The sequence below is a fragment of the Gracilinanus agilis genome, chromosome 2, assembly GCF_016433145.1.
Source record: "Gracilinanus agilis isolate LMUSP501 chromosome 2, AgileGrace, whole genome shotgun sequence".
Classification (NCBI taxonomy): Eukaryota; Metazoa; Chordata; class Mammalia; order Didelphimorphia; family Didelphidae; genus Gracilinanus; species Gracilinanus agilis.
Window position 1 is genome coordinate 721,619,885 of NC_058131.1, and position 11,269 is coordinate 721,631,153.

At 51.6% G+C, this 11,269-nt stretch overlaps 2 protein-coding genes across 2 annotated transcripts in view; one reads left to right on the top strand and one right to left on the bottom strand.

Annotated features, from left to right (window-relative positions):
* The first annotated feature begins 282 nt into the window (after positions 1 to 282).
* Positions 283 to 8,078, top strand: LOC123233061 (BRCA2 and CDKN1A interacting protein). Its single transcript, XM_044659241.1, has 7 exons — positions 283 to 476; positions 784 to 858; positions 941 to 1,021; positions 3,383 to 3,472; positions 4,424 to 4,611; positions 6,516 to 6,684; positions 7,596 to 8,078. Exons 1-7 carry the CDS (start codon positions 303 to 305, stop codon positions 7,764 to 7,766), a joined length of 948 nt encoding a protein of 315 aa, XP_044515176.1. The 5' UTR covers positions 283 to 302; the 3' UTR covers positions 7,767 to 8,078.
* A 94-nt stretch (positions 8,079 to 8,172) lies between these two features.
* DHX32 (DEAH-box helicase 32 (putative)) overlaps positions 8,173 to 11,269 on the bottom strand; it is a 28,420-nt gene continuing 25,323 nt past the window's right edge. The window contains exons 9-11 of the mRNA XM_044659240.1: positions 10,248 to 10,435; positions 9,691 to 9,872; positions 8,173 to 8,560 (exon numbers count right to left, since the gene is read on the bottom strand). Coding sequence (XP_044515175.1) covers positions 8,374 to 8,560; positions 9,691 to 9,872; positions 10,248 to 10,435 — 557 coding nt within the window. The 3' untranslated portion in view covers positions 8,173 to 8,373. The remainder of the gene's footprint in view (positions 8,561 to 9,690; positions 9,873 to 10,247; positions 10,436 to 11,269) is intronic.

The window sequence follows — 11,269 nt, forward strand, 5'->3', positions numbered from 1 at the left end:
GCACAACGGGCCACACCCCCCTCCAGGACTCTTACGAATTCCCTGATGGAATGAACCACCGCGGGGACGCGGGGGGAGTCGGAGTCGGGAGCTGCTGGTGTAGCTCAGCCTGGCGGAGATGATGCCCAAGGAACCAGAGCGGGCTCCGAGGATGGTCCCGCCCAAGCTTGGGGGCTTCGCTGCGTCCCAAACCCCGCCCGCGGTCTCCCCCACGTCCAGCCCCCTCTCTCGCTCATATTCATGAGCCAGCCCGGAAGCACCTAACCCGGAAGCGGTTGCACAGGGAGGGGAAGCAGGGCAGCATGGCGTCCCAGGCTAAGAGGCGCGCGTTGGGCAGCCGGCACCCACGGCCGCTTGTAGCCCAGGATAAGGAGGAGGAAGAGGAGCGGGAGGAGGCGACGGAGGAGGACACAGACGAGAGCGGTGGTAGCGATGAAGAGGACGAAGACGACGAAGAGGACGAGCTCGTCAATCAGGTGGGGACAAGGAGGGCAGGGGAGACTGAGGCCAGGCCGGGGCGTGTGTTCCTGGTTTCTGCGGGGTCTTCTCTGTGCGTGGACTCTTACTCCCCCAGCCGCGTGTCCGTCTTTGGGGCGTGTGCCTCGCAGCTGGGAGGGGGCCGAGCCCGGCTAACGTGGCCTGTGCGGGGCGGTAGCGCCCGGACTCCGCCTCCAGGACCCGCCCATCCTTTCTCTGACCGTGGTGGAAGGAGGGGCCGGAGCCCGGGAGCTCTCCGGGTCAGCTCAGCTTAGGTGGTGACCGGATTTCTGTCTGTCCCCCCAGGAGGTGACTGTGGACTTCGAGGCCCGCTCTATCTCCGAGGCCGACTGTGATGGGATCCAGAAGCTGCTGAGGCAGGTCAGAGGCGGGGCTGGACTTGGGGTCGGTGATGAGCTTTGAGCTGGGCTGGAGCCCTCCGTGAATCTCTTTGTCCCTGCAGCTGTTCCTGAAGGCCCCCGTGAACGTGGTGGAGCTGGCGGCGATCCTGGCCCAGCAGAGCCCCATCGGGAGCGTCATCCAGGTGAGGGGTGCAGCCCTGCGGTTATCCTCAGCCCCCAAGAGAAGCAGAGAGGTGTCTTACGGGGGTCAGGGACAGAGGGGTTACCTTTGGGGGGGCCCTGGGACAGCAAGGCTGGAGATCAGAGTGCCCCAGGAGGTGGTGGCCCTCTAGTTGGGTGTCAGGACTCAGGTTCCAAGAATGTAGAGCACAGCCAGGGGATGCTGCCAGAGAAAAGGAGCTCTAGAGGGGGCAGCTGGGTAGCTCATTGGATTGAGAGACAGGCCTGGAGATGGGAGGTCCTAGGTTCAAATCTGACCTCAGACACTTCCCAGCTGGGTGACCCTGGGCAAGTCACTTGGCCCCCATTGCCCACCCTTACCACTCTTCTGTTTTGGAGCCAATACACAGAAGTTAAGGGTTTAAAAAAAAAAAAAAGGAGCTCTAGGTCAGCAGGCCTGGAGCCCAGAGCACCCTCTTGAGGAGGTGGTGGCACCGGGCAGAGTGCCGGTCTTGGTGTCAGGATTCTGATTCTAAGATTGAGGGCATAGCTAGGGGATGTGGGCAGAGAAAAGGAACCCTGGGACAGGAGGGCTGGAACCCAGAACACCCTTGGAGGAGGTGGCTTCAATGGTAGCACCCTGCTGTGTTAGGTCTCAGATTTTAGGAATGAGGGCACAGCTGGGGGATGTGGGCAGGGTGAAGGAGCCTAGGTCCTTGGCATTCGTTCATGGACTTTCTTCTTGTATATAAAGGGGACCCAGGTAAGACTATGGAGATGGCCCTAAAGCACCTTCTGGCAGACAGAGCCTCCAGCATTTCTCTGCACTAGGAAGGAGCCATGACCTGCCCAAGTGCTCTCCATGCTCAGATGTTCCCTTGATCTCAACTGACTCTGGCCTGTGTTCCCAGAAGCCAAAACTTTCCAAGACTGGGAAAGGTGCTGGTTCCTAGCAGCTCATCCTCCCTCAGGCCCAGATTCTTCAACCTTTTTATTCCAGATGATTATTTTCTAATTTCCTCTATAGAACTTCCCTTAGAGAAAATCCTGGAGCCACAACTCTCACCTTCCTCCCTCCACATCTCTCTATTTCTTTGCTTTCAAGGCCAGCAGCTTCATCTGGATATGGATGACTTTTCACCTAGCCAGAGCCTGGCCTCTGTATCATGGTTGTGCTGGGCAGCAGGGGATTGTCCTGGAAATTACCTGGGCTGTGGGAGGTGTACAGGCCCCACCAAAGTAGGGTCAGCCTTGTTTGCTTCTCCTTTCCATCTTTCCCCATCATGTTACCAGAAGGAGAATCTGTTCAAGAGAGAAGCTCGCCAGAATGAGAACTTTAGTATTTGTGTGTCATTCAGTTACAAGTGGATTGGCGAGAGAATGTCAGACCCTGATAGGTCGTGGCTTGTCTGATGCCTAGAAAGAGGTAGCAATATGATTATTTATCACTTTACTGAAAGATTGATTTCTGTTGGAACATGGGAAACCTCCAAGCTCTTGGCTCTGGAGGCTGTCTAGTCTGGAGGTGCATAAATTGCAATGGCTGGGTTAATGTCTGAAAAGTAATTGTTCCTTTCATTTCATCTAACAAGAAGTAAACGAGCAGGTCAGAGATTAAGTGGAGTGAGCCAGTTTTCATGCCAATTAAAATTAACCTGTTTTCTGCCTAATAACTTCTTAGAAATGGAGGAGTCAAACTTGGACTCAAGGAGCCCTGGGAGTGGGTGATGCTCATCAGGTTGTTGAACCATTCTGACTTCAGTATCCAGAGCTGGGCACCTTTAAGCTCCGAAATGACACAATTCTAAAAGCCCGAAGGGAATTTCTGAGTGGTTTCTACAGTAGGACCTTGTTTCATAGAACTCAACACACTCAAAATCAGGTCTATGCAGTTAGCAGTCGAAAAGAACAAAGACAGAAAAGTGTAAAATAAAGCTTTTTTAATTACACGCTATTCCCAAGGCGTGAGTTTGCCGAATCATACTCATTCTTACCTGGAGAAGCCTTAATGTGACGGGTTTGTTTTGTACCAAACATTAGGTCCAGTCTGACTTCTTCCTTGTAACAAGCCATGCCTGTGTCAGAGCAGTGCTTTTTGTTGTTTTGTTATTACTCTTTAGCTATTCATAATGCCCCCAAAGTACAAGAAGGGTGATGCTGGGAGCTCTTATGTGCCTAGGAATGTTCATATGAGAGATACACATTCAAGAATGGGGTTCACTATTGGGCATGATTTTCAATTTAGGCAGAAGGTCTTGTGAAGTATTGGCCACATAAAGTCTTTCTGTGAATGCCAAGCCTCCTCGGTAGTCACCTTGACTGCCTCCTGCTTGTGTGCTCGTTCTTCTGAACCCAAATCTAAGAACTCTCTTGTTTTAAAATAGCAAACGGATGTTCCAGAAGAAAGTGATGACGAGGATGGTGAAGAAGAGATTTTTGGTTTCATAAGCCTTTTGAACTTAACCGAAAGAAAGGTCAGCTATACGGTATCGTGTCTGAATGGTTATTCATAAGCATGAGGCCATTTACATTAAACCCCTTTTGAAGTGCCTTTTCTGTTGGGCGTCTCACCAGTTCTAGTGGTGTCTGCTTTTGTAATTCCTTCTTAAAAAAACACTTTTTCACTAAGAAAGTTCTCAATTGCCTGGATTTTTGTGGGAGGTGGGGATGAGGAAAGAGAGATGCCTCTTCACAGGTTGGCTTCTCTCATAGTGCATGCTGCCTTGTTTGGATTGAATTTCTGCTTGCCAGCCCTGGATTGAGGGCCGCTTCTGGTGCAGGCTGAATGCTAATATTTGTTAGTCAGGGTCCAAATTTCATCTTGTGTTTTTCAGGCAGTTAGTAGACATTTAGTAATCATTGGGGAGATATAGAAAGAGGCCAAAGACAGGCCTGTCCTCAGGGTGCTTACAGTCTAATGGGGGAGATTCCGTGTGAGCAGATGCCTACAAAGCAACCCAGAGACAGGATAAATAGGAGGTATTTGGCAAAGAAGATGGGATTTTTGTTGGGACTTAAAGGAAACCAGGAAAGGTACTGGGTGAAGATGAGGAGGGAGTTCTAGGAATGGGTGATAGCCAGAGAGAATGTGTCTTTTATTTCGTATTCTTCCCTTTGCTGGAGCTGTTGCTAATGACCTTTCTCGCTTCCGTGTGAGATGGGGGCTGTTCCTGACTTTAAGGCAGGCTGAAATTATAATTTCAAAACCTGTTTCACTGGCCACATGGTTGGTAAATAACTGGCAGCCGTTACCTTGAGAAGTCGGTAAATAATCTCCAGAGGAGCCTTAGAGAAGGCCCCTTAAAGACCATAGCAGGAAATTGGCCCCAAATGCATAGAAATACTGACTTAGAACTGACTTTCAAGTTTTCTCATGTAAATGGTGGGTCTCTTAACATAGAGAAAACCTTCTTTTCGGTTTCCAGGGTACTGAATGTGCTGAACAAATTAAAGAATTGATTCTGAGCCTGTGTGAGAAGAACTGTGAGCAGAGTATGGTTGAACAGCTGGAGAAACTCCTGAATGATCCCGCTAAGCCTGTGGGCTTTCTGCTAAGTGAAAGATTCATTAATGTCCCGCCACAGGTCGCTCTGCCCATGCACCAGCAGCTTCAGTAAGAGACTTTCAAAAAACGCCTTCTTACCACAGTTATTTTTTACCCAAATAGTCTTAGAAATGTGAATGTGTTGATGCAGAGAGAGGGAGAGAGACAAGGCTGCTGGAGACTTGAATAACAGCTTGGTGTAATGGTAGTGGTGGGACTGTCGTCTTCTGGCAGGGATGCTGCCTTCAAGTTGGTCTTTACTGGGAGAATTTTAGTTGTAGTCAATTAATTCACTGCTTTTATCATTTAAAACAAAATCCTGACCTTCCATCTTAGAATCAGTCCTGTGTATTGGTTCGAAGGCAGAAGAGTGGTAAGGGCTAGGCAATGGGGGTCAAGTGACTTGCCCAGGGTCACACAGCTAGGAAGCCTCTGAGACCAGATGTGAACTTCCATCTCTAGGCCTGGCTCTCAATTCACGGAGCCACCATACTACTCCCGTTTATGTCATGTTACAGGGATGCCTTTTTAAAGGATTTAAGTATTTTGTTCAATTGATATTTTTTAACTCAGTCAAATTTATGATTCTTCTATGTTTGGAGAAGAAATATTAGCTAATTTTTTTTTCACTTGAAAGTGCTAGATTTTTCCATATGAAATTTTTGTTTTGCTGTGCATCAACTAAGGACAGGCCTTCAGATGTAGAAAGAAGAGCTGCGTATCTTCAAAATTAAGATCCAAACGTAAACAGTGAAGTCCTTGATTGGAAAACTATAAAGCCATGCTTTTGGCTTCATTTTGTGAAGGTATTAAAGGTAAAGGCATTAAATAGACTTTACATACCAAACATAACTATAATTAAATGGTGTTTGAGCTCTTTGTGGTGTAGCTCCAAGTGGATTTATTGGCAACTTGGGATAGGAGAGGGGAGGGAACACCACCATCCGGAGGCCTCTTTTTAAAGCTGTGCGTGGGAAGGAAAAGGTGCCCCCTCTGCTGATGTTATTTTTTAATTCTTTTGTTGCCCTCGGGGAGCCTCTGTGCCCTTCCTTACCCTCCACCTAGTCCTTGTCTTCTGGGTTTTCCTGGTTGGCCTCCTCCCATGCCTCAGGACCCTAGGCTCGGTCTGCCAGGCCAGCTAGAGCTGCCCAACTTTTTCCTAGAATGAGTTTAGGCCTCCAGTTTAGTACTCCATAAGATGGGAGATGTTGTCATTGGAAAACAAATATGAGAGAAGCCTTCAAGTCACTGCTGACCTGGGATTCCTGTAGGGAAGAGGAGGGAGCAGAGTTATGGCCAAATGTTAGCAATGGCTAGGGGCTGCCACAGAGCCCTGGGCCTGGAGTCAGGCAGACCTGAGTTCAGATCTTGCTTTGGACACTTAACTGGCTGGGTAGCCCTGGGCACATCACTTTTCCTCAGTTGTAAAATGGGGATCATCACAAGACCTATGGGTTGTTGTGAAGATCTGATGAATATTATTTGTCGAGCCCCTGGCGGCAGAGCACTTTGCACTTAGTAGGTGTTTAATCAATGTGTCTTTCTTTCCCTCCTGTATTTCTTGCCTAGAAAAAAGGAGGAAATCTCATCTGACCACAGCTTTCCTCCCCTTCCAGTAGTTATTTTAATTTACGGAAACCTAATTGCTTTAGGGGCAATAAGGATGCCAGCTCTCCAGCATCCAAAGGCCTCCCCAAATGGGAGAGTTTTCAGTTCTCAGTGCCTTAGTTGCTGAGAACCCCGCCCTCCCCCCTTCAATCCCCCATCCAGGCTCAGAACACCTACCCCAGGGGTCTGAGGCTTTCCTATTGATGCTGAGGAGCTTGTTTTGGGTGGTTGTCCATGCCTGGATGGAAGCAGGTCTAATTTTCATTTGTCCCACTAGTGCCCCTGGCATGTTGGGGCAGAGGATGGGGTGGTTTCCTCTCTGTTATGGCAGGCTTTGATGGCCCCCACGTGTCCTTCACTTTCAGGAAGGAGCTCACAGAGGCTCGCCAGGCCAACCAGCCTTGTGGCAAGTGCTCTTACTACCTCATGATCAGTAAGACATTCCAAGAGGCCTCAAAGAATTCCAGAAAGAAAGGGAATGGACCCCAGAAAGAACTCATGTTTGCAAATGCAGAGGAGGAATTCTTCTATGAGGTAAGACTGGGCCCTTGAGTCCAGTGGAAGGAAGCACTTTTAGGGGTTGCAAGGGTGACTGGGCCACTAGAGGCCAAACAGCCCTTGGTGAGAGTCCTGGCCCTGCTCGGCCACCTTCCTTTCCTCCTCTGTAAACTGGGAGTGATGGCAACCCAGGAGGATGGCCTAAGTAGGGAAGACCCACGCTCTAGACACACATGCTTTCAGTCTGACCCCATAACCTCCGCGGCCTCCCTCAGTCACTCTTGGGAAGATCCAACCTGTATTGACCTGTGGAGGGTGTCTCCTCCCACAAGGCTGTTCCCAGAGGAATGAAGTCCCTGCTCCAGCCCATCCCTTTGTTTGCTGAGTCTATTATAAAGTAAAATCTTTTCTTAAATCGGCTTTGCCTATTTGATGGTAGTCTCTGAAGACTTTGGTTAAGCCCCTCATGGCCTCCTTTTATCGGACAGGTTGGCCTCAGCTCCCCTGAAGCCTGTTCCTTTCTGATGGTGGGCCCCAAATCATTCCTGAAGCCTGTGGCTGTTTTTATAGCCGGGAGTCTTAAGCCATCACCTGAGAGGCCTTCAAGGCCAACCCCCTTATCTTCCAGGTGAGGAAAAAGAAATGGAAAGAATAGAAAGAGATAGAAAGGAGAAATGACCTCCGCAGGGCCAGCTAGCTCATAGGCGATAGCACAGAAAGATCTGAACCTACGTCTTCCTGCTCTGAACACCGATAGGTTGGCCTGGGCCAGTGATAGGGGAAACTGAGGCTGAGCTAAGCGACTTGCTTGGAATCTTACAGCAGAGCCAGGGCTCAGGACTTTAGAGGTTCTTGTTCCTAACTGGGCATCTAACCTCAACTGGGACTGTGCTTCTTTGGAGTACGGGAGGGGGTGGACTGACTGGACTTCCCTCTTATTGCTCTAGGAGGCCCTTCTGAGGTTCAGCTACTCGGTGCAGGAGGAGAGCGACACGGCCTTGGGAGGCAGATGGTCTTTTGACGATGCGCCCATGAAGCCCCTCCGGACGGTTATGCTCCTTCCAGCCAGCAAGATGGGTGCAGTCATGGACACGCTGAAGAAGTATCTGTCCATCTAGCCCACTTTTTATAATGCTTTCTGATGAACTTTGGAGACTTTCTTTAGAACCCCCACCTTTTGTCTTAGAATCAATACTGTGTATATGTTCTGAGGCAGGAGAGTGAGTGTAAGGACTAGGCAAGGGGGGGTAAAGTGACTTGCCCAGGGTCACCCAGTTAGGAAGCGTCTGAGGTCACATTGGAACCCAGGACCTCGCGACTGCTCCAGGCCCGACTCTATCCCCTGTGCCGCCTGGCTGCTCCTCACATCAGAGATCTGATGGTTTTGAAAATAAGGTCTGAGGTTTTATCCCCCTGCAGGGACCCTCACCAGGGTCTTAATAGGTTTTTGAAAATCTTTTTCCATCTGGGCCAAACGCACCCTGGGCTTGGGACTCGTTACTTCAAAGGAAAACAGGACACGGGTTAGGAATTTAAAAACAGCAACAACTGTTTATTCTGGTTGCTTTAACGATGTACAAAGTGATCTTGGCCTCGCGCTTCCTCGTGCCGCCTCTGAAATCTCGGCACATCTTTCGCGTTGACAAACCGTTACAGTGATTAACTTTGGGGCGTTTATTGCACATCCTGTTTCAGTGGGTACTGAATAGAATTAAGGTAAAAAAGTCATTGGATAACACATCTTGCTTCAGCAGAAGCTTCAGGGCACTCTTCGCAGAGCTTCTCTTTGTTTTTCGGTTCCTTCTTCGCTGTGGAAATGGGTGCCAAGTGGTTGATGACTTGCTGCAGAATGTCCTTGCTTTCACTCGGAGGCAGGTTGCTGAAGAAATACTGCGGTGCCAGCTCCATAAATCTAGGGAGGAAAGCGCGAGCCGCAGCTCTTTAGAGGGCAGCGCGAGCTCAGGCTCTGCACTGTAGGGCGGGGACTAGCCCCCAGCCTAGAGCTCTTCTCCGCTCTGGGGTCAGGCATCTGCTTCCAGGCCCCAAGGCTGGGCCTGGAGTGCACCAGAGACCAACTTGGGGCCTTTTCTGAAAGGCTCTGAGGCAGGAATAAGGGAGGGGATGCTTGTGGAGGCTCATCTTGGCAGGCAGGGAATGGTCAGGGTTCGAGTCTCAAAGCAGCCACCTCAGCGCTCTTGGCCTGTCTGCCTTTTGGGGAGAGCCCTTCACCTTTTGGAGCATCCCCCCCTTCAGAGGACGGAGTAAGGAAACTGGTGATGCTGACTTTAAAGAGATCATGTTCTCAGACCCAGCCAAAGAAGCCCTGCTTTGGCACGAGGGTGGCTTCATCTCTCCTAAGGCCGTCTTCAGAAGCTTTGGGGGATGCCCTCGAAAGCTAGTAACGCCAGCTAGCAGTTGTAACACGGAAACAACCCTGTGTCTGGGGGGGGGAGGGATGCGTGTGCTGGGAATAAAGAGTTTCTATTTTCTTAGACAGCTTCTGCCTTTGGTTGTTCGAGTTGGCTAGTTTGGGCCAAAAATGTTCAAAAAAAGCTTTTATCTTGTGTCCCATTAGTTCTTAATAAAGCATCACATTCATAATGGATTGGTCATCTGGTATCAAAACAGGGAATTGTCCAGAAAATTCTGGCAAAGGCAGACTTTAAAAACAAACTTTAGCAACTGCATTTGGGCCACCTTATTTGCACTGCAATGAGGAGCCCTGGGGTCCCCCAGTGTCCTTTTCCCCTTTAACCAGCTGAAGGTCCCATGTCACTCCCATGTTCTTGGGGTAGTGAGTGCCCCCTTAGGGGAGGAGCAGCAGGCTGAGGTTGGAGAAGTTGTCCCCCCGCTCCCCAATTTTATCAGGCTTGGATCAAGAGGAACATGGGGAGCAGCACGTGTTCCCTAATCTGGGGGATACTGTCACAGGGGGCTGTTTTGGGGAGGGGGCCACATGGGTCAGGCTGGATCTGACAGTGTGGTCTGCTAGGGGGGCCCTGGCTGGCGCAGCTGTCCATCACCCCCCAAACCCCTACTTACAGCTCTGGGGAGATTTCAGAGATGATCTGGATATAGTTGTTCTCGGATATGTTGAACGAGTGGAAGACCACCCACTCTGGGAAGTGCTTCATGGTGTAGTAGCACGAAATGGGGTGCAGCTGAGCCACCTGCTTGTGGGTCAGCATCAGGTAGTTTCCTGATCCGTCAACGTCGCGAGCGATCTGCGGGAGTGAGCAGGGCAGAGCGAGGCCCGTGGTCACCCCACATGCCCTTTGGCTCCTCCGTGGGGAGTCACTGAGTGACTGGCCTGGCCCAGCCCAGACTGCGTCCTCGGGGACACCCTCATACCCACACCACCACCTTCTCACAGACATCCGGAGACCGAGGCAGCCAGAACAGCACATCCCATCCCCTCCCCTCCTTAAGGGCTCTGGACGTGTGGCTCTCCCTGGCCCTTCTGCCTCCACATCTGTCGGCTGCCCAGGCCTTCTCACTCACTCGTGGCCACCCAGCTCGGAGGGCTCGCAGGCCTGGCTCTACCCAGAGTCAGAGCGTCTGGGGCCCTCCTCAGCCTCCAGTGCTGTCCGGGGCCTCACCTGCATGAAGTAACCGGCCACGAGAGCCTTCTTGATGTTGCGGGTGTTTTCCTCGGAGCCAAAAGCAGGCTCCGAGTAGGGGAGCTCGATCCTCCGCATGATGTCCAGGAGCTCGTCTCGGATGCTCTCTGCCATCCTCAGGGCTGTGTGGCTCAGGAAGTGGTCGCTGCACCATTTCTCCACGCAGCCTGCGGGGAAAAGGGACAAAGTCCATCGGAAAGATCCTCGTCCTTTCTGCTGGCCCTTGGCAAAAAGGACCTTTTACAGCCTTCCCTTCCGTCTTAGACTCAGTGCTGGCTCTGAGCTTGGGGCAGGAGGGCCGTGAGGGCCGGGCAGTGCGGGCCAGGAAGTGTCTGAGGCCAGATGGGAACCCAGGAGCTCCTGTCTCCAGGCAGCCAGCCATCCGCTATTAGAACCGGTGCGATGGCCGAGGGAAGGCTTACCCAAGCACAGGCAGCCTCTAAATTCTCTTAGGGTGCGCATTAAACATCTAGAGAATCTGGGTAACTGCTGGTCTAGATCTGGGACGCAGCGTCCGTGGGGCCGAGCTCTTTGGGGATTCCCCCACTGAAATAGTGGGTCCCCGTGAGCCTGCTTGGCTTTGGGGCTGGAGGGATCGTCTATCACCGGGCTGAGGCCGTGGGAAAGCTCGTGGGACGTGTCTGTGCTGTCTGGCACAGACATGGGCACACACAGATCACCACCTCCCTGAATGGCTCTTCTTGGCATCCCTCAAGCTGTGGCCCGTCCCCTGTGGTGGGTCATGACGAGAGGCAGGGAGCTCTGCCCCCTCGGCCTGCCAGGCACGGGGGCTATTCTAGGACATCCCCAGGGTGGACGGCTCGGGCAGTGGTCTCCAGAGTTTGGGGGATGCTGGGACCCCAGGCAAGGTGTGGGACCCTCCGGTCTCTGCTCTGTCATCTCTTCGCCTGTCTCTGGGCAGGTCAGACATAATCCCAGAACTGCCTGCCCAGCACACCCCCTGCTTTCTACGGGGGGGGGGGACATCTCCCCCCTTCCCC

Bases quoted from the DNA above. Each gene is read 5' to 3' on its own strand.
- LOC123233061 (XM_044659241.1), top strand. From the start codon at position 303: ATGGCGTCCCAGGCTAAGAGGCGCGCGTTGGGCAGCCGGCACCCACGG. The intron at 1,022-3,382 runs GTGAGGGGTGCA...GTTTTAAAATAG, and splicing joins CCATCGGGAGCGTCATCCAG to CAAACGGATGTTCCAGAAGA. The intron at 3,473-4,423 runs GTCAGCTATACG...TTCGGTTTCCAG, and splicing joins TGAACTTAACCGAAAGAAAG to GGTACTGAATGTGCTGAACA.